Source organism: Herpailurus yagouaroundi, unplaced genomic scaffold (genome assembly GCF_014898765.1).
Source record: "Herpailurus yagouaroundi ecotype Mexico unplaced genomic scaffold, PumYag 428, whole genome shotgun sequence".
NCBI classification, from domain to species: Eukaryota; Metazoa; Chordata; class Mammalia; order Carnivora; family Felidae; genus Herpailurus; species Herpailurus yagouaroundi.
In genome coordinates this window covers 5,135,418-5,157,683 of record NW_024412645.1, presented here as the reverse complement: position 1 = coordinate 5,157,683, position 22,266 = coordinate 5,135,418, and the positions used below count along the sequence as shown (strand labels likewise).

Here is a 22,266-nt window from a genome sequence, read left to right as displayed (position 1 = left end):
ACTTAAAAAAAAAAAAAAAGATGACTATCTTCCTCTTAAATTCCTTAAACTGTCTTCCTCCTCCCAAATTCCTGCCCTAGTCTTGACTAAATCCATCCCTGTGTGTGAATTTATTTTCGCTAGCACAGGAAATCAGCTTTGTAGAGTTAAAACACACGGGGATGTTTTCCCCCGGTAAAGATTTCCTGTAAACCTTCTAAGTGCTACATGGACGTTAATAGAAATGGATCTGGTGTTGCTAGTAAGTGTTCTGCGTGGAGGAAAATTAATAGGTTTTTTTTTATAAGAAATCTAAGTTTAAGGATAGAAAGGCCATTTTTGATCTGCCCCAGGACTGTTTATATTCTTTTTGGACTAGCTACAAAAGCATCTCGTGCAAGAGGTAGAAGAAATCAGAGCCGCAAGGGAAGCGTTAGCAGGTCTTCTCTCCTGTTCCCCAGCCCTTCCTTTCCTCCCCGGAAGCCAGTACTTATCACCCCTGAGTGTCCCGTCTCCCAGTTCTCTGGACTCACACAAATAGATACACTGCACGGGGAAGGGGGTGGGGCAGGGGATGTTGGTTTCCAAGTAAAAACACTTCGAACGATACTTACCTTGTGTTTTGCTTTTCCCCACTTACCCCACATCTCCGTCCAGTTGGAAAAAAAGGAAAAATGTGGCTTCTGCCCTATCTTTTTCGTTGCCGCCCATCATTCCACGCTGGGATGTATCATGATGCGTCCAGTCCTTCCTCTGTGGACGGATCTCCCGGTTCTTTTCCGGTTTCTTGTTTGTTTGGTCTCGTGTTGCCCAGAAACACCCTTGCCCATGAATCTTCGGGTGCTGCCTTTTCTCGTCAAATAGGACACATTCCTCAAATTGGGATCAGTGGTGTGGGCAAAGATCCGTGGATGCTGAGTTTTGGGGGATTTTGCCAGATCCTTTTCCATAACCATAGTGATTCATGCTCCCCCTCAAATAATGGGTGATAATGTCCCTTTCCGCACGTCCTTGCCAGCATTGGATGCTATCATTTTTTTTTTTTTTGATGTTGCCAGTCTTAAGGGAAAATGAAACTGCCATCCGAAAATACACACGTGATCAAAAACATAAAAGATGAAAGTTGCTCAATCCCTGAACCCTCTATGTTCTAAGATAGGTGAGCCCTTGAAGCCCCAGCAGGTGAGTGGCCCCCTGACCCCCACTTTCTTTCTCAGGCACAGCAGAGTTTCTGGCAGGAAAGGATCTTGGGGGATCTCTCCCCTCCATTTCTACCCCTGAGACCCCATGACTCTGTAAGGCAATGAGAAGTCACTTCCCCTTCCAAAAACTGTGGGCTGCACGGACATTTTGTGATCTGGAGTTAGCGAGGGGACTGAGGGCCAATGTAAAGCCGCCCGACTGGGACTCAGGGGCGGGGCTTCTGCCTGACTCTGCTGTGGACCCCTCCCTCCCCGACCTTGGTTCCTCTTCGTGTGAAATAAAAGGAAAAGGCAGGGCCCAGGAGGCTGCATTTTAGCATGTGCCCCAGCAGCCACTGACCACACTCCAAGGGACACAAGTTCAAGGCTTCCTTCTGGCTCCGAGGTTCAGTAGGAGTCCCTGCGCTCCCACACACGCACCCAATGTCCAGCTCGTATCTTGGGCAGGAAGCATCTGTCCCCATCCCGCCATTTTCCTGTTGCCCTAATTCCAGAGACACCTGCAGTTAGTTAGTTAGTAAGCTGGCTGATTCAGTTGGCATCACATGGTAATGACTAAAGTCAAAGAGTGACTTTGACCAAGGCACAGATTAGGAAGTCTGAGTATTAGGACATGAGTACAGCTGGGCCTCTGGTGACCATCCCCTGTCACTCCTTTATAATGCAATCTTTTTATCTAAGCCCTTCGCCCTGGGGTTTTGCATCTTTGAAACACATCCGTGTGGGTATATTTCTGTGCTCGGCTACCATGATGTCTTTGGGGCCAAAACCTGGGAACTTATCGCCTTGAACTTCCAGAGAACTTGTATAAGGAATACAGGGAAATGAATGAATTCCAGAGAGTTCTAGTCCGTGACAGTGCATGAAAATCGCTTTACAGAGAATATAAATAATAGCCAAATAAATATGGAATAGAAGGGAAACCAGAAAGGTTCGTATAAATAAACATGTATTTCAAAGCAGGAAAACAGTTTCGCTTCTGACTGGATTCTGGATTTGGGGCTCTGTCTCGAGCCTCACCGTTGGTCAATCTGTCTTACATAAGGAACAATAAAAGAGCAGAACTATGTGATTAAAAGCAGAGGGTGGGGAAGGTCGAGCGGTCTTGAGCGTAAGGCCTGCCTCCATCCGCACAGAAGCTGTGTGAGGTCAGAAAAGTTGCCTTACTTCTCTGAGCCTCGGTTTGTTCATCTGCAAAATGGGGATGATGATGATGGCATCTGCCTAACGAGATTGTTGTAAGGGTTAAATGAGCACATACATGTATAAAGCTCTTAGCACAATGTCTGACATGCAGTGAGTGTTCAGTAATTGTTCTCTATTACCACTGTCATCCTTGTCTCTTTCGTATCTATCTCACGATCTCTCAGGACCCTAGGAAGGGAATGTGTCCAGGCATTTCCGCTAATTCCAGCAGCCCAAGATAAAGAAAAGCCTAGTACTAACTTCAGCAAAGCATGGTGTGGGCTTTTGCCCCTAATGTTTTGCCGTCACTCCATGCAGAGTGAATTCACTTGACATTAACCAATGCTTCCAATTTCCCTTTCAGTTAATCAAGACAGCTTTGAACACGCATTAGAAGGTGAGTTCCATAATGAAAAAAAAAAATCCAATAAATCAAGCTAATAGCAGAAAACAAGGGCAGGTCCTTGCATATTCTTCTCCAAGTGCTAAAAAAAAAAAAAAAAACCAAGCAGAAATCCCATCTTCACACTGCTGAAAATAATTTCAAAATAAAACATATTGTAAAAGAACCAGGCCATCAGATTTGCCACCTAGGGTCCTAACTATGACCTGAAAGGGATTTACTACCAGTTATGAACACGGGGTCAGAATATCAGAGGGTCCTGAGAAAGGCACAACCCTGTTGTACAACTTCTCACCCACGTGGTGCTGCTTGGGGGAATTAAATCCAGTGATGCCCCACCTCCCATGCTGAGAACCCCCCCCGGCTTTGGGAGGGAAAGGTCTGCCTGGCAGATGCCCTGTGGTCTGTGTTCCCTTTGGTCTTTGTCTTCCCCAAATTACGTGTCCCTGTGTCCTCCTGGTTTTAGATTCTCCTCCTGTTAGAAATTCCCAAGTGAGATTTATTCACGGGGAACGGACGGTAAAAGGTAGCCAGGATTTTGTTTTGACTTTTATTCTATGTTTCCTTCCCTTGCAACCCCTCCCATACGTAAAACATTCTGCATGCTGCATCATTTCCATTCACTTTGGTACAAAGCCACTCACCAGGGATGTGGTGTCAGAAAAAAACCATATATACATATATATACATATTCATGTTTTAAGTTGTAACCAGTTAAGCAGTCTTTATTATTATTTTTGGAGCCACTTAGCTTTCTGGCAATAAGTAATTCACTCAGAACGTGGGGCTGTGTGAATTACGTGTCATTAGCTGCTCTCCCTTGCAACAGATGACATTGTAATCCAAACAGGCAGGGCCGGGGCTCAGGTGTAAGTGCAGAAGAGGAGCATGTATTAGCCACTCCGCAGGGAAAAGAGAGGGCACTTTGTGGTGTTACTGTCTTCTCAGGCCATCTCTTTGCTGCCTTTCAGCAACCGATGAACCATGGGAATGTCTCAAAGGCCTGGGTGGCTCAGACATTATGAGTGCCATCGTAATGTTTTGGGCTCATGCAGTTGTCATGGGTGTTAGGATCGATTTTTCAGACTCCGGAGAGTGGCAGTTAATGGATTATAGATTGGTGTGCACAGCTGAGCTCTATTGGCCGTGGCCGTGGAGAAATGGCAGACAGAACCCGGAGCACGAGCATCTAGAAGAGACGTAGGGTCTCCCATCAAGCTATCCTGGGAAAATGCCCCTGGGCCCCTACATCAGCTACAACAGTTTCCACAACCCAGTGGGAGGTGGTGAGAGGCTCCCGGAAAGGCAGAGAGGGTGCGGCCACGGCCTCTGGGAGTCAAAACTGGGTGTCCCCGGTTGGGGTGTCATCGCAAGGTGCAGTACTGAGAATGGACCCGGCTGCCCAGCTCCCTCTCCTGGAGGGTCTGGGGGACACCTGTCAGTCTGGGTGCAGCAAGCACCCCGTTTTCCATGGGATGTGAGCAAATCTGCCTTCTCAGTTAGCACACATGAGATGTTCTCCAAGTCTCTCCCTGAATGGGATTTTAGCCGGATTTCAACTGCACCCAGCCACCCACCCCCCCAAAATGGGCATGGTATGACCGAGGTTTGAAAGAGTGTAATTCTCCGTAGCCCCGTGGGCTCCATTGCAAAGAACCAGCCCCATTCCCTCTAGCGTCCGCCTCTTCTCCCCTCTGGGGATGGTTCTCCAGTGGCCAAGGCTCTGCGATGCCCTGGGAGGGCAGGTGCTCCCCTGGGAGCCGGGTACCCACATGGGCCGAGGGCGTGAGACACGAGGGCTTCACCGGCTTGTGTGTTTAGTGGCAGAAGCGGCAGCAGAGACATCGCTGGAAGGGGGAAACATGGCGCTGGCAATCTTCATCCCTGTTCTCATCATCTCCTTACTGCTGGGAGGAGCCTACATTTACATCACCAGGTAGGGGGCTTCGGGGCAGGGGGCGGGGGGCTGCGGTCCAGTCAATGACCAGAGCACTGGGGGGCTGCGTCACCACCTGTAGCTTGGGGGCAGGGGTACTTGTGTGCTTGTAGATGACGTGATTCAACTCAGCTCGGGGGGAGACACTTCTATTGAGCACCTCCCAGCCCCACCCCCCATGGCAGGAGGCATGATCCCTGACCTCAGGGAGCTGTGGTTTAATGAGAGAGACACATCTTTCACAATGCCAGGCACACTGACATCTACCCCGTCATTGACTCATTCATTCATTCGCTTTTTCAACACACGTGACAAATCCAACACGCGCCAGACGTTGTCCCGGGTGTTGGGGTCGTGGAGCTTGCCTGCAGTGAGGAAGGAAGATACTCAGCCATCGCCAGGATATTCACTCAGTCATTCAAATTCACAGTTATTGGGCACCTACTGTGTGCCGGGCAGTTTTGGGGGGCGGGGGGATTCTAGGAACATCCTTGTGAACAAAACAGAAGGAGATCTTTGATATGTGGGGTCCAGGTTCTAATGGGAGAGAGACAGACAAGCAAAGCATAAAAGAGAAGTAAATACAGGTGACTCTTGAAACAAATGAGGGTTAGGGGCGCCGACACCCAGTGATCAAAAATTTGCACATAACTTTTGACTCCCTGAATGCTAAACTGCCGTTGACCAGAAACCTTACAGATAACATAAACAGTCAAGTAACACATATTTTGTATGTTATATGTATTATATACTGTATGCTTACAATAGAGTCAGCTAGAGAAAAGAAAGTGTTATTAAGGAAATCATAAGAGAAAATGCTTCAAGGTACCATACTGTATTTATCCAAAAAGAAAAATCCACATATAAGTGGACCTGCACAGTTCAAACCTGTGTTGTTCCAAAGCCGACCGTGTACATTAGGAGGTGATAAATGCAGGGAGAAAAGAAAGCTGAGAAGGGAGCAAAAGGGACCTGGGCTAGAGGAGGTGGTTGAACTTTAAAAGAAGAGTCCCCACTGAGAAATAACATTCGAGGAAGGACTTGAAAGCAATAATGAGTCGCCTGTGCAAATATCTGGAAGAGGAGGATTCCAGGCAGATAAACAGTATGTGCAAAGGCCCTGAGGCAGGCCTCTGCCCAATATAAATTTTTTCTGCCCTTGTGGAGCCCACAGTGTAGTAGGGGGAGAAGAGAAACACACAAATTATAACACACCGTGAGGAACACACTGAAGGAAAGAGATAAGGTGTGGTAATGGAAGGGCCACCTTTTTTTCAGTTTATTTATTTTGACAGGGGGGAGAGGTGCAAGGGAGGGGCAGAGAGAGGGAGAGAGAGAATCCCAAGCGAGTTCCACTCTGTCAGCACGTGTCCCAATGCGGGGCTCGATCTCACACACCACGAGCTCGTGGCCTGAGCCGAAACCTAGAGTGGGACACTTAACCGACTGAGCCACTCAGGTGCCCCAAAGAACCACCTTTTAAATAGGTAGTCAGAGAAGGGTGCTCTGAGGCAACACAGTACATAGCAGGTGCTCAAAAAATGCTCACTATTACTTTTTTCTCTCTGCATTAAACAGGCGCTTGAACCACCTTACGGGTAAAAACCAGTTGAGCTTTACCCCTCCCCAGTAAGGGGAGGTACTAAGGCTTTAGTTATCAGTGACTGGGTTGAAGTTGAGAACAATTTGGATTGTCATCTGCTCCAGGACAAGTAATTTCTCTCTCTTCCATTGTCTCTTCTCCAGATGCCGCTATTACTCCAGCCTCCGCCTGCCCCTGATGTACTCCCACCCCTACAGCCAGATCACCGTGGAAACTGAGTTTGACAACCCCATTTATGAGACAGGGGTAAGTTGGTCTGTCTTCTCCGCCCCCCACGCCAGTGCCTCCCTCCTTGTCTGCTCCGAATGCACTGACATCAAAACGGAAGGTTTCATTTCCTTTGGCTCACGATGCTACTGCCAGAAATGCATGGCCGGTGGTCCTGCCCCAGCCCCACCGTGACCACTATGGGGACAACCGCTGGGAGAACCCAGCTCTCTTTGCGTGCCGATGACAAGCCTGGAAGGCTTGCTCTGGGCAGTAACAGTCACAGAAAGAAATCACAGGCTTTTGGCTGCACCAAAGAAAGACCCATGGAGACACAGCTGAGATGGGTCAGAACCCGCCAGAGGCAATGGGCCACACCCCACATCTGGCTCAACTCCACTCCGTATTGAATGACAATGTGCAACGTTCCAACCCGTTTGGGTGGCAGACATTTGCGTGGGGTACTAGGGACACAGTCGTGAACCAAATAGACACCGTCCAGCCATTAATGAGCTTATGGTCTTGCAAAGGAGACAGAGATCAACAGTAAGATCAATAATAATAATGATAATAGGTACCAGGAGCCAGGCACCTTAAATACACAATCCCTGAAACTCTTTGTAATATATTCTGCAGTTATCTCTGAGTGACTGATGAGGATGCTGAGAGGTCAGAGAGACGAGAAAACAAGTGATGCCGTTAACCATTATATTATCTCGCTTCCCGTTGAACCTCAAACAATCAAATACGCCAGTGGATATCTTGATTACAACAAATCATCATTTTTAGGGACCGTGAAAACAATTGGTCGAGGTGCCATGAGACCTGGCTAAGACACGCTAGCACCTTTGCTGTGTTCTGTTCGTGGGAAGCCAATCACAGGTCCTGCCCACACTTAAGGAAAGGGCATCATGCAAGAACGTGACCTCCAAGAGGTGGGGAGCATGGGAGCCACCTTAGTGTCTTCCCACCCCACTCCCATCTACCATGAAGCGCAGACATGATTGCTTATCTGTGTCGACCCAGCAGGAACCATAGACCTCCGTTAAAGCACGGGACAATGACCTCTTCTGGGGCCATGTCTATGACTTCCTATATCTCCCTGTTCCTCTGTCCTGGAGGCCTGGAATATATTACACACGCTCCATGAATATTGGAGAAATTGAATTGGTTGCTATCCACATGTTTTAGACATTTTAGATATGGCGCCAGTAAGAAGAGGTCATATGTTATTTCACATTCCATGTACTCTGTTTCCAAATCCTAAAAGAAGGTCAGGCTGATTTTTAAAAATTAGCATTTTAGAAACTAGATCTTATTAATGCTTATTAGCGTAGTGTATCAGTCACCCAGCACTATAATAATGCTGAGTAACAAATAATCCCAAAACTCAGTCACTCAAAGCAACAAATGCCAATTTGCTCACCAGTCTGCAGGATGGTGCTTTGAGCTCGCTGTGGCCGAGTGATAGTCCTGGTTCAGCCGTGCTCACTGTCACATCCGGGACCGGCAGGTTGTTGGCCGGGGTGGCTTAACTTTGCTACCCACATTACTCACCTCCTTGCTGGGTCGAAAGGCTATCGAGGCACTCTCTGACCGCGGCTCTATCACACAAGGGTTTACTCGATCTGTTGCTTCTGTCTCTTGCAGGAAACCAGGGAGTATGAGGTGTCCATTTAAGGAGAGCTACGCGTGAGAAGGGAACTCACAGATAGGAACTCAACTACACCTCCTCGAGAGATTCATCCAGAGACCACGCGGCATTTGATTGAAACCCCCAGAATGTTTTGTCCGTCTTTTCTTTAGAGTCTTTATGGAAGATTTCCTGGTTTTTTTTTTTTTCTTCGCTGTATTTATTATATTTAAAATTGAAATAGGGGTGGTTGGAGGTGTTGGAACTGCAGCCAGATTCATGAGACAGCCTCGACTCTGAGGGCAGACAGAGGACCAGCAAAATGACCAACGTGGTGGCAGAGGGGAAAAAAGACACAAGCAGACACTGGGTTTCTCCATCAGCAACGCCAGGCAATGGCAGCATCACATCAACCTCACGCATCTTTGGGGTCCACGCCCACGGTGCTTTTAGGACAAATCCAAGCCCAAGATTAGGTTGGAAAGGGTGCGTCTTGGTGGATTAACTCGGGTCGGACTCGAGCTTGAACAGGTCTGCGCCCAAACAAACCCTGGGGTCGCTCTTCTCATACTGTCCTCTTCTCCCCTCCCCCTCCCCCGGTCCTCCTGAAGACGGCAGAGGGGTTAACGTGACCATTCTCGCTTGCCACCCTGGCCTCGCCAGGGGCTGGCAGAATCAGAAAATGTTTCAGAGTAAATGAGAGACCTGAAAAAGCTGGTGAAGCGTGGGGGTGACGGGGAACGTTGAGTGAGGGGACCCAGTTGACACAATGTTCTTTCCTGTGACGACTCCTTCAGTGGCGAAAGGGAAGGTTATTTATGCTGCAAGTGCCAGAGTCCATCACCTTGTTCTCCAAAGGCCACCCTCAAGCTGGGACGGTAGATCTGCGTGCTTTGGAGGCACGGGGAGCTTCACCCACATGGTTACAAGGGTTTGTGCTGCAGGGGGAGGGACCACGTCCCGAAATCCAGGGAGGAGCTCTGTCTGTTTTCCTGGAATACTGCAATGCCAGAGCCTGCAAAATAAGGGAGACTCGCGTGCCCTGTTTCTCTAAAAAGTGTCAGAAGAAACACCTGCAATCAAGGATTTCAGAAGAGAAGGTCCTATGAGAAGAAACTGCTTTTCTGTTCTCCGAGGCTCTGCCCAGATGTTGGACCGTGGCGTGAATGCTGACCGTGGAGGGGCAGGAAAACGGGACAGGGGATTTAAACCCACAACGGGATCCTGGTCATACAATTTGATCCCCACGGAGGACAGAAGGAGGAGTTTCAGGCGGGAAGGGAAACCCGAACGCCTCATTAATCACCTGCACATCCTCAGATTTTATCTGCGTCCTTTTGCTCCAACCCAGTGGGACTGGTGAGCATGTGGCTCTCAGGAGGCTTCTTCTCCAAATACGGAATAAAGAAAAGGCAAGGGGTGAGGCTACGTGGAAGGAATAGTACGGGCAAGGTAGATTTGCCTCCCTGGACCGTCTCCTCCCTAGTGACGGCCGGTGGCTCAGAGAAAGACAGCCCCCGTGCTTTCGGAGCCCACGTTGGCACCCTCCCACACTCTCCAGAATCGTTTTATGTCAGCTGGTTTTCAAACAAGAAGAGAGCTCTCGGCTGCCATGCCATTGAGAGAATGGCTGGAGTCCGTATTTTGGTTAGCTTGTCTAGACAGCTCTGGACCAGGCTAGGGCAGTTGACTTTGACATAGCCTTCTCCCGACGAGACACCTGGGGTTCCATCTTGGGGGAATCAGAGGCCCAATACTTTCTCCTTCTGCCAGAAAAGAATCCTGCTTATATGCTCCTTAAGGCATGCATCCTGATGCACAGCAAGAGATCATTAAAGGCTGCCTTCCAGCCACCCAAAACCCACCCCACTTTATGCAAAACAAAAACCCAGAGGAGAGTCATTCCCGATCATCAGTAGGCAACCGTCATGTTTGGAGATGGCCCAACAATGCAAACAAGGCGACCTTTTTTTTTTTTTTTTTTAAAGGGCAGACTCCAATCTTCTGCTTTTGTTTCTGTTTGATGCTTATTCTAACCCTAACTCTGGGTCCTCTGGAAGGAAGAACTCGATTAATGATATTTAATTTTAGAGCATACTATGGTTACATGGAAACTAAACATTCGCCTTTCATCAAGACTGACAAACTATGAAATCCTTCTCGGCTGTTGAGGGATAGAAAGGTGTTGGTTTTTTGTTGTTTTTTTTTTTTCAGGATACCGATGTCTTAGTTCTGTCTTAGTGGTACAGCACATAGAACCATGTTTTAAACATTTATTTTCATCTAAAGATGGATCGTGTGAGCTTGGCAATGTACAGTGTGACTGAAAAGGCAGGTTGGTGTCTGTTTTTCTTTTTAGAATATCTGAATGTGTGTTTGTAAAGGCAAAAACATAAAAATAGTGCCAAAAATGTACCATGCGTCTCATTTAGGCTCATACACGTCTGTTTTTATAAGGTCGATGTTAAAACCCATCGGGATTCAATATTTTTGAACGGGATACAATCTTGAGCAACTCGAGAACCAACCCACGGGACCTTTCCTACAAGCCCCTCTTTGTTTTCAAAACAGTGGGGAAATGGTTTACAGAGATTTCAAGGTTCAAAGAATGCATGTGATGGTGGGTATTACATGCTAATTCATATAAGCTGTATCTCTCAGCTGCCGCCCTGTGCTTTACAAACACACACACTCGATCCTCTTTGCCTTGGAGCTCATCTTTTTGCTTTTTCGGGGGGGGGGGGATGGGGAGGAGTAGAATTATTGAGCCAACGGAAGTACTCTGGTTGCTGCGTGAGGGCCGTCCTTACTTGGTTCCACAGACGTGCTTTAAATAAGATCTTTTGCAGCCAGCTCCTTGGAAAGCCTACGGAGCCTCAGGCTGATAGCTTTGGCAACTGCCAAACTGCCCAGCAGGAAGCAAGTGGCCGCATCATCAGGACCGTTGTATAAGCAGAAGTGACTCGGTAAATGTATGGGTAGATTTAGGCTGAATGTGAGCCTCGGGCAAAAAATGACCTTTCTTTGGAGTAAATCCAAAGGGTATGACTTTCCTATGCCCTTGAGTCGTCATGGGGGGGGGGGGGGCATTCGAGGTCAGAGATTACGGAATGTTGTCCAGCACCCTCAATGGTAGGCTTTCACCTGGGACGTTTTCATTTTCATTTTATCCCCAAACAGAAGAAAAAGCAAAACAAACTTTCTAAGCTAGAATAATGAAGTCAAGTCATTTTCCACTTTGTATATATTGATGCTAATAAAACAAATGAAAAAGAGGCAAATCTATGGGGTTTTTGTTACGAAAACACTCCAGGATGGCCTCAAGGGGGTCGGGGGTCGGGGAGGGTTCTGGTGTCTGGGGATTGGGCTGGGGTCACACCTGCTGCCACTTTGATTGACAGGACAGGCTGCCGACTTGGGAATGCTTCCAGAATATTGGGGGAATGTTCGGAACAAGACAGGACAGCAGCTGTCATCAGACACACTCAACACTCAACACGGGCTGCCATGACAAAGAGACAGGAGGCTTAGACAACACGGGGTTACATCTTACGTTCTGGGGGCTGGAAGTCCAAGATCATGGTGCTGACCGATTCAGTTCCCGGTGAGAGCTCTCCTCCTTGCCTGCAGATAACCTTCTCTCTCTGTCCTCTTCTTATACAGCAACACTCCTCTGGGATTAGGGCTCCACTCTTACGACTTCATTTACCCTTCATAACCACCTAAAAGGCCCTTTCTCCAAATACAGTCACATTGGGGATTAGGACTTAAGCATATTTACTGGGGGTAGGACACAATTCAGCCCATCGTTTCACCCCTGGCCCCCCAAAATTCACATCCTTCTCTTAAGCAAACTATATCCATTCCATCCCAACACCCCCAAAGTCTTAACCCGTTCCAGCATCCGCTGTAAAACCTTAAAGCCCAAAGTCTCATCTAAATATCGAAATCAGGTATGGGTCACCCTGGGGCAAATTCCCCTCCAGCTGTGAAGCTATGGAGCTCAACAAAGTATGTCTTTCCATACAATGGTGGGACAGGCATAAGATAGACATTGCCATTCCAGAAAGGGGAATTCACTTCCTCTCTCTGCCCCTTTCCCGCTCACGCTGTCTCTCTCTCTCAAAAAGAAACATTAAAATTTTTTTTTAAACAAACAAAACAAGAATTCAGAAGGAAGAAAGGGATGTAAATCCAAAACTTAGCAAGACAAATGCCATTAGATTTTAAGGCTCATCATCCCCAAGGCTCTGGGGGCTAGGGCACAGCCCCATCCACTCAGCTCTCTACAGGGGTGGTCTCACTCCTGAGGCCCTGAGTGGAGTCATTCAGACAGAAACCAAAGACACGGCCCCGCCCTATGAAACCAACAGGGAAACAGATTTGCCTCCTGGACCAGTGGTGAGAGTGACAGTGTGTGGACCCCTGAATCACCTCCAGGGTCCTTCTTTGCTTCCCTTGAAGAACAGCACACTCTTAACAGCTGGGTAGCTGTACGGCCAGACCCTGTGGAACCCAAGAAACATCACAGCCCTTCCTTCATTCCGTCCGATTGTCTCTCCCCCCTTTGTGGTTCAAACGGGCGATGTCTTTGCACATATCATGACGGGTTAAACTGAGCCTCGCCCACGATCTCGTCAACTAATGGTTGTTCAGCCACACCTTTACCGTTCTCTTCCGGCCAAGCGTTCTCATTTTTCTGCAATATGGACAGGCTGAGAATCCTGCACCCTTTATCCGTCGTTCACGCCTTCCCTCTCCTTTTGCGTTTTACTGTAAGACGTCAGGAGGAATCAAGCTGTTCCTCCCAACACTTGGCCCTGAAATCTTTGCAGCTGAATCTCAACCTCATTGCTTCCAAGTTCTACCTTCCTGGGAGACGCCAGAACACAGTCCAGCCGAGTTCCGTGCCACTTTATCCCAAGGGTTACCTTTCTTCCAGTTTCCGAGAACACGGTCCTCATTTCTGCCTGAGACCTCAGGAGAATGGCGTTGGCCGTCCATTTTTTTTTTACTAACATTTATTCACGGCGGTGTAGGCTTTCTCTAGCTTGCATCTCAAAACCCCTCCAGCCTCTGCCCATTACTGAGTTCCAAAGCTGCTTGCACATTCGTTTTCCATTGTTACTCATGAAGTGGAAAGATCCTGGCGGGAAATAAACTAACGGAGCCCAAAGAAGACAATTTGACCCAAATGTGACTCCAAAATTGCTTTCCCTGGGGGCGCCTGGGTGGCGCAGTCGGTTAAGCGTCCGACTTCAGCCAGGTCACGATCTCGCGGTCCGTGAGTTCGAGCCCCGCGTCGGGCTCTGGGCTGATGGCTCAGAGCCTGGAGCCTGTTTCCGATTCTGTGTCTTCCTCTCTCTCTGCCCCTCCCCCGTTCATACTCTGTCTCTCTCTGTCCCAAAAATAAATAAAAATGTTGAAAAAAAAAAAAACAAAATTGCTTTCCCTGAATCCTTCAAGTTCAATTTGCTCTCCAGCGACTGAGCAGAGGATCAAGGGGTGAGGAATAAGGGAAGGATGGAAGATGATTCTATCCACCGACAGTCTTTCCTCTGACCCAAAATGCCACAAAATACTGAGCACCAAAAAAAAAAAAAAAAGGAGAGAGAGTGGAAAAGTCAACTGTTTTGTAACTGTATTGGTTGTGAAACAGAGATCAGGAAAAACACATTCAAATGTTCCTCGAGAGCCTGGTGATGGCAAACTCCCATGAGTGGGTCAGAATCCTGCTTATTTATTTAAAAACTCGGCTCTTGGGGTGCCTGGGTGGCTCAGTCAGTTAAGCGTCCGACTTCGGCTCAGGTCATGATCTCACAGCTCGTGGGTTCAAGCCCCACGTCGGGCTCTGTGCTGACAGCTCAGCGTCTGGAGCCTGCTTCAGATTCTGTCTCTGTCTTTCTGCCCCTCTCCTGCTCATGCGCTCGCTCTCTCTCTCTCTGTCTCAAATATAAAATAAAACATTAAAAAACAAAATCAGCTCTTGGAGAGGTGCCATACTGGCTCACTGAGCTCATTGAGTTCTTTGAGCTCATTGAGCATCTAACTCTTGATTTCAGCTCAGGTCATGATCCCAGGATCATGGGATCGAGCCCCATGTCAGGCTCTGCACTGAGCACACAGCCTGCTTAAGATTCTCTCTCTCTCTCTCTCTCTCTCTCTCTCTCTGTCACTCTGCTCCTCTCCCCTACTTGCACTCTCTCTCTCTAAAGTAAAAAAACAATCAGCTATTGGAATGTTCACCTCGAGTTAGAAGGTGAAGGGGTAAGAGTCATTGCTACCAGCCTAACGGGGAGGACAAGCCTGGCTGAGCTGAAATAAACGTAGCTTTAAAAAAATCATCAGAGGGGCACCTGGGTGGCTCAGTCGGTGGAGCGTCCGACTTCGGCTCAGGTCATGATCTCACTGTCCGTGAGTTCGAGCCCTGCGCCGGGCTCTGTGCTGACAGCTCGGAGCCTGGAGCCCGTTTCAGATTCTGTGTCTCCCTCTCTCTGACCCTCCTCCGTTCATGCTCTGTCTCTCTCTGTCAATAATAAATAAACATTAAAAATAAAAAAAAATCATCAGAAATATGAGATACAAAAGTACCCAAATGAATGAAATTTTGGAAGGAGGCGAGCCCTTCCTAGAACAGAGGAGTTTCATGTCTATTCATGTCTCTGAGAGCACGGTGAAAGTGGGAGCAAAGCCACCATGGCAAGAGTGAGGAGACAAAGAGCTGCTTTGAAAAAACATTCAGGGGGCGCCTGGGTGGCGCAGTCGGTTAAGCGTCCGACTTCAGCCAGGTCACGATCTCGCGGTCCGTGAGTTCGAGCCCCGCATCAGGCTCTGGGCTGATGGCTCAGAGCCTGGAGCCTGTTTCCGATTCTGTGTCTCCCTCTCTCTCTGCCCCTCCCCCGTTCATGCTCTGTCTCTCTCTGTCCCAAAAATAAATAAATAAACGTTGAAAAAAAAAAAAATTCAGGGGCACCTGGGTGGTTGAACGTCTACCTGACTCTTGATTTTGGCTCAGGTCGTGATGCCGGGGTCATGGGATAGAGCCCCACATCGGGCTGTGCGCTGAGTTGGCTCGGGATGCTTTCTCTCTCTCTCTTCCTCTGTCCCTCGCCCCTGCTCGATCTCAATATCTCTCTCTCTCTCTCTCTCTCTCTCTCTCTCTCAATAAAGAATAAAAAAATAAAAATAAATAAAAACAAAATTTCCTGGCTGCATGTGGCATGGGCGACACATAAGAACCCCAAAAACATCGGGGCACCTGGTGTCTCAGTCGGCTGAGCGTCCGACTTCGGCTCAGGTCATGATCTCTTGGTTCGTGGGTTTAAAGTGCGAGTCGGGCTCTGTGCCGACAGCTCGGAGCCTGGAGCCTGCTTCGGATTCTGTGTCTCCCTCTCTCTCTCTGCCCCTCCCCTGCTCAAGCTCTGTCTCTGTCTCTCAACAATAAGTAAATGTTTAAAACAAAAGATTTTTAAAAATAAATAAAAATAAAGCATAAAACAGGGGTGCCTGGGTGGCTCAGTCGGTTGAGTCCAACTTCGGCCCAGGTCACGATCTCACGGTTCGTGGGTTCGAGCCCCGCGTCGGGCTCTGTGCTGACCGCTTGCTGGGAGCCTGGAGCCTGCTTCGGATTCTGTGTCTCCTTCTCTCTCTGCCCCCCCCCCCACTCACGCTTGGTCTCACTCTGTTTCTCAAAAATAAATAAATGTAAAAAAATAATAATAAAATGAAATTTAAAAACATAAAAAGAATCCCAAGAAGCGCCAGCCACAAAGCCAGTCGGTGCCCAGCCCCCAGCTCTATCCCCTAGGACCTTCCTGGTGGAACTCATGGCTCGTGGCAAAGGCTGGGGGCAGGGCAGGAGAGCGGGGGGTGGGGGGATATCCGTCTGTGCCCACGAAGGCAGTCACTGCAGGACGAATTGAAATCCGTGCCATCCCACGTGGCCTTCAGAAGAACTTCCTCCTAAAGATCCCAACCAGCCAGAGATGCTCCTGTCACTCTTCTCAAACTGCTCCCACCTTACCGTATCCTCACGGTACAAGTGTCACATTTTGATTTGCTTCACCAGCCAACCATGTTGCATGCGCCAGGGACGTCTTTGGAACGTATAGGGTCGTTGACAAAGTAGCCAGAAGTTTACCGTGTACGCACCGTGGATGACGAGGGAGGGAGGGAGGGAGAGCGCCCCGTCCACGAGAGGCGGTGCGGTCTGACGGTCGAGTACCCCAGTTCCGGAGCCGGCGAGGCTGGGCTCCTAGCCCGGCTCTGGGCTTGCCAGCTGTGCGACCTTGAGCAAGGGACTTAGCCCCCGACTGCGTCTGTCTCCCCATCCATGAAACGAGAACAACGGGTTGCTGTGCTGGGAGCCCAACGAGTCAATACAGACGAAAGGCTCGGGTCGGTGCCCGCACAGGTCGGTGCCTGTCCCGGCCGATGAGCTCATGCTTCGTCTTTGCTGCGGCCAGTCCTGGGCCCGGGGCTGGGGCTACGGTGGAGGCCGTGGCACGGTCCTCGCCCGCCTGGACCTTCTCATCTCGAGGGAAGACAGGCCCGAATCAACGAACCGCACAAAGCAATATGGGAGCACGAGCCAAGAGGGAAAAGGGCAGGGATGCGCCAGGCGGCATCGTGACTGGGGCCGAGCCGGCAAGCGGGGGATTTTTTAACGGGGGTCCAGGGGGTGAATAGAGTGGTGGGGGGATGTTGGGGAAAGCATCGGGGCAAGAGGGAGCACGTGGAGGGAGGACGACGGGAGCCTGGCACCTCTGATGGACGGCTCTTGTGGCCGGAGCTGGGCAGCTGCAGGGAGGAGGGGGGCTGGGGCCGATCTCCAAGGCAAAGCCTCAGAGAGACCCAACTGGACGTCTGTGGGCAGTGCTCCCTCGGGTGGCCACCTGGGGAATCCAATCCGAGGTCTGGGTGCTTCTCAAGGACTGGGGGGCCATTTATCTCAGGGACAACACAGCGCCAACGGAGAAAGGGTTATCGTTCTCCATTATAAAAAACAGAAGGGTGGGCTTCTGGAAGGTCCCCTGGGGAGAAGCTTCTTGGGGACGGGGGAGGGGGGGTACAGGGCTGGAAGGACCATGGGGGGGGGGGGCCGTCACTCAACCAGTTCTGGAATGGAGAGTCCCAGGAAGGAAAGGCAAGGTGATAAAAGGTCGGAGTGCATCCAGGGTGACTGGAGAACCAAGATTCTGCTTCCCAGGCCTGGCTGCCCTGTAGGTTGAGGACAATAGTGGGGACACAGAGCCTCCCTTGAGATCAGAACCCACCCTCACCAGCAGAGATGCTTCAGACACACGGCCGGATGGACCGCCCCGGGGCCAGGAGGCAGAGCCATGAAGAACCGACCAAGGGAATCCCCACCGGGATAATACAGTAATCATAATTAATACTAATAGTAAGTGGCAATAATAGTAGCTGGCCTTTGCTGGCTGCTCCCTGGTTCCTGTCGTTTTGTTTTCTACATTTGAAATACACTTTTCCTTTTAGAATAGTTGAGGGATGGCCGAGGTACTCGGTGCACTGTGATATCCCACTCATTCCTGAGAGTAAGGACACTGTGATCACTATCCTCTCACAGATGTGGTACCTGAGGCTCAGAGAGGCCGTCCCTCGCCCGAGGCCGCACCGCTGGTACACGAGGCCCGGGGGCCCCGGAGGTGTAGCTCCTGCTTGAGGTCCAGGGTAGGAAGGATGGAAAGCCAGCCTCCACCCAGGGCACCCAGGGCACCCAGGGCACCCAGGGCACCCAGGACCAAAGCGGGCTCCCTTAGCCCGTGGACACCCTGAGAGCAGGGACTCAGGAGGAGTGTGTCTGCATTTGGCAGCTGCTAAGGGCTGAACCTCTGCGTTTGGATTTTGGCTCAATCTGTGATCAACAGCTTGTCAGGATAAGGAGCCCAGATGGACGGGAGAATCGCTACATCACTGTGGAGCACCCCAGGATGGGGCCTCCACGTCCTAAAAGGGGGAGGAGACGTTGCTGACTGTCCTACATGAGATAGAATGTTGGGGCTGACACTAACAAGGACCCATCCCACATCTATTCCCCTGCTCTTGGCTAACAGAACCCCGGTTTTGTTCAGAGCAGCGATGAGCCCGTCCTCAAACAATGGGGCGTGGCTGGTTTCAATTAGGATCGTTCTGTTACCCATTTTCCCATCCTTACTTGGCTGCTAGGGTGGCTCCTCTGACCCCTTTTGAGCCATGAGCCTTGGCCTGTGTGTGTGTGTGTGTGTGTGTGTGTGTGGCCGGGAAGGCTCCAAGACACCTTTTTCATGGTAAAAAGGGACAGACACACCGGCTAGGGCACCAGCTCCCCTGTTCCTCACACCTCGAACCCAGTCATGATGCCAGTGGCCATTTTGCAACGGAAGTGCCCAGCAGGGGAAGGAGAGTGACACAGGAAAGATGGGGGGGGCGGGGGTAGAAAACCCCAGGCCTCTGACGGATGGTACCAACATCCTCCTACCTGACCCCAGCATGAAACATAATTCATGAAATCAGCTCCACAGATTGTGAAATGCCAGCGATGGCTCTTCACGTCCTGCAACAGCACACACAGAGAAGACAGCTCCTCGAAGGGGAACCCGAAAACAAAGATAAGGCATGAATGCCAGTTTCTGGAAAGTTCTACCAACTCTTCAGATCTTGTGCCCTACCAATCTCCCATCCCAAGTTTCTCGCCCTTCCTCCCCCCTCCTCCTCCTCCTCCTCTCTCTCTCTCTCTCTCCCCGTGTTACGACTCTGTCCAAGATTTACTAATCCTTTGCACTAAAAAACAGCATAGGATAGAAACACTGGTTTCAACACGAATTGCATGGCGTAAAAGTTTTAAAGACCTACTTTTCGTTTCCTTTGCATTTGCAGTAGTACACGTTTCTACTTGCACTCAACTGAGACATTCGCATTCCGCAACGATGCCCTTCCCACTGCTCGCAATAGTGGTGTGGGGCACGCGGGAGGCGCCCAGGGCTTTGTTGAAGGAACGACCCTCACGACCGTCACACCACCCAGCAGCTCAGGGTGTGGCCAGTGGGCCCGGCGTGCCACGTCTTTTTCCGCCACCAGATGGCAGCCTCAGCGTGGCTTTCCCCGAAGGCCTCTGGCGTCCTAAAGATACTCCCCCTTCACTTCCTCAAAAGGTTTATTTTCTTTGGACAGAATCCCCTGGTGAAATGGATTGTTTCCGATACGATGGAATTCAGTGTTGAAAGTGAGCGGGCCGCCCTTCATCCCGGCCAGAGAAAGAGAAATTAGCATCACTGTTCACCTTGTCCTTGACCATGAAAGACCAAACCAAACAAAACAAAACCCAAAAGCAAAAAACAAAACAAACCAAAAAGCCAGGTATGTTACAGGCTTGCCTTGGACCCAGGGCTCACAGAGCATCTCCCTCAACTCAGCACCACGGCCAAGCCCACAGAAGATTTTATTTGTAAAGTTTATGTATTTTGAGTGGGGAGGGGCAGAAGGAGTGGGGGAGAGAATCCCAAGCAGGTAACGGTGGAGCCCAGCGCAGGGCTCAAAGTCACGAATCGTGAGATCGTGTCCTGAGCCAAAAATCAAAAGTCAGATGCTTAATCGACTTGAGCCACCCAGATGCCCCCAGAAGATTTTTAAAAGAATCTACATGGTACTAATATTCTCTCCAGGGGACCGAATGGGAGGCATACCACAAGGCATGGCACTCAGGGAAACTTCTTTAAAACCCTCTGTGCCCATTTCTGTCCCAAGGGTCCCACATTGCCAGGGATGAGTTCCGTCTCTGCTCCCTCCCTAAACTTCAGGGCGTTCCCGGTACCAGAGCTGTGGCCTCCTGTTCACTATCCACATCCCCTATCCTGACATTTTCCTTCCTTCCACACAGGGTTACTGCACTTAGAACATAAAAGGCAGGGCACCCAGTTACATTTGAAAATCAGAGATAAAACACACACACACAGGGGCGCCTGGCTGGCTCAGTCGGTTAAGCGTCCGACTTGGGCTCAGGTCATGATCTCACGGTTTGTGGGTTCAAGCCCCGCATCAGGGTCTGTGCTGACAGCTCAGAGCTGGAGCCTACGTCAGACTCTGTGTTTGCCTTTCTCTCTTCCCCTCCCCTCTTCACACTCTGTCTCTTTCTCTCTCAAAAATAAAGATTAAAAAAAAATTGCAGGGGCGCCTGGGTGGCTCAGTCGGTTAAGCGTCCGACTTCGGCTCAGGTCACGATCTCGTGGTCCGAGAGTTCGAGCCCCACGTCGGGCTCTGGACTGGTGGCTCAGAGCCTGGAGCTTGCTTCCGACTCTGTGTCTCCCTCTCTCTCTACCCCTCCCCCGTTCATGCTGTGTCTCTCTCTGTCTCAAAAATAAATAAACGTTAAAAAAAAATTTTTTTTTTAATTTACACACACACACACACACACACACACACACAAATCTCTGCTATAATTATGTGCTGAGTCTATGGGCACCTTATCATTGGGCCAGAGATTCCATGATTAGTTCAAAGATGATCCCATGACCCAAGCTGGACCACTGGGAAAGTACAATATTTGGGACATACTTATGCTAAAATGTATTCCTCCTGGGGCGCCTAGGTGGCTCAGCGGGTTAAGCATCCAACTCTTGGTTTCCACTCAGGTCATGATCTCACATTCGTGGGTTTGAGCTCTGCATCTGGCTCTGTGCTGACAGCACGGAGCCTGCTTGGGATTCTCTCTCTCTCTCTCTCTCTCTCTCTCTCTTTCTCTCTTTGTCTCTCTCTGTCTCTCTCTCTCTCAAAAATAAGTAAATAAATAAATAAATAAACTTTAAAAAATAAAATAAAAACACAATGTGTTCCTTCTTTGTGTAAAATCCAAATTTAACTGAGTGTTTTATCAATGAACTCTACCTCCTTCTTATTATGAAAGCTATGTGTGCCTTTTCACTCCCCTATTCCCCAGCCTGCAGGATCTTCCTCCGTCCTCAACCTTTCTAGAAGACAGGGTTAGAGGGAAGTGTAGAGTTTAGCCTTCTAGGTGGCTCACAAATGCAACATATTCCTTTCCCTTGTAACCTTGTTGCCTCATTGCCTGCGAGGTGTTACCATGAATAAAATGGCACTTGCAGATTGTAACGATTCACACCCCACACTGGGCTGGTAAGCAAGTCAATAACCTTTCTCAAGCCCTCTGAGGTCCACAGCCTTGAAACATTCATGTTTACTGTTTAGCGGGTAGCCTTCCACACCATATCCTTGGCTCTTAAAAACACACAGGAGAGGTTTTGTGTTCCTCAAAAGAAATCATTATCTACCTGGCTTCGCGCCACCTGGCTTCGCGCCTCCTCTCCCCCCCCCACCCCACCCAACTTAATATATCTATCTGCATTTCAACCTCCCTCCCTATATTTGTGTCTCTATCTCTGTATCTATGTACATCTATCTCCATATATCTCGATCTCTATTAATATCTCTATCTCTATCTAGAGAGAGAGGGAAAGGGGACATATCTCTTCCAGACATCTCGCAGGTCATTACACAAAGCTCCAACTCATCCTTCCTGACGCTGAATAGCCCACCGTGTGCTGCGTCACACTTTAAGGCATTTATCCCACAGAAATACAAGGCACCACGGGAAGGATTTCTGTGCCAGGTTGTTTACCGCAGCTGAGTTTGTTGTGACAAAAAGCTAAAAAGAATATAGGACGCTCAGTAGGAAACCTTCATGCTTGTTTATCTCAGAAGGCTTTGCCACGGGCTCTGGAATCCCTCTCCTCTTAGCAGCCAAGTTCTAACCTGGGGTACTCCAGCCCCCCCCCCCCCCCACCCAGGGAGGGAGACATCTTCCACCTGCACATCTTTACAATGGATATTTAAAGCCTCACTCTGCCTCTCCCCCCTTCCATTCCACCCCTCTCCCTCCTACGGTCCTTCTTCCTTTCAATTACTTTCTACTGGAAAATTCTTGGAGAGGTTTATATAATTACAATGATTTCACCGGGGGCACCTGGCTGGCTGAGTCTGTGGAGCGCGCGACTCTTGGCCTCAGGGTTGGGAGTTCAAGCCCCACGCTGGGGTGTGGAGCCTACTTAAATAAATAAATAAAAATAAAACGATTTCCCCAAGTAAGGATGAAAGAGCTGAGCTTTT

The 22,266-nt window shown here is 49.5% G+C and overlaps 1 protein-coding gene across 3 annotated transcripts in view; it reads left to right on the top strand.

Moving 5' to 3' along the window:
- SEZ6L (seizure related 6 homolog like) overlaps nt 1-11,424 on the top strand; it is a 183,285-nt gene extending 171,861 nt beyond the window's left edge. Inside the window, exons 14-17 of one of the 3 annotated variants that reach the window (XM_040463963.1) lie at nt 2,731-2,763; nt 4,597-4,705; nt 6,452-6,554; nt 8,166-11,424. In XM_040463963.1, coding sequence (XP_040319897.1) covers nt 2,731-2,763; nt 4,597-4,705; nt 6,452-6,554; nt 8,166-8,195 — 275 coding nt within the window. In that variant the 3' untranslated portion in view covers nt 8,196-11,424. Of the gene's footprint in view, nt 1-2,730; nt 2,764-4,590; nt 4,706-6,451; nt 6,555-8,165 lie in introns of all 3 variants that reach the window. The other 2 variants (XM_040463961.1, XM_040463964.1) reach the window with 2 other exon arrangements.
- Nucleotides 11,425-22,266: the final 10,842 nt, after the last annotated feature.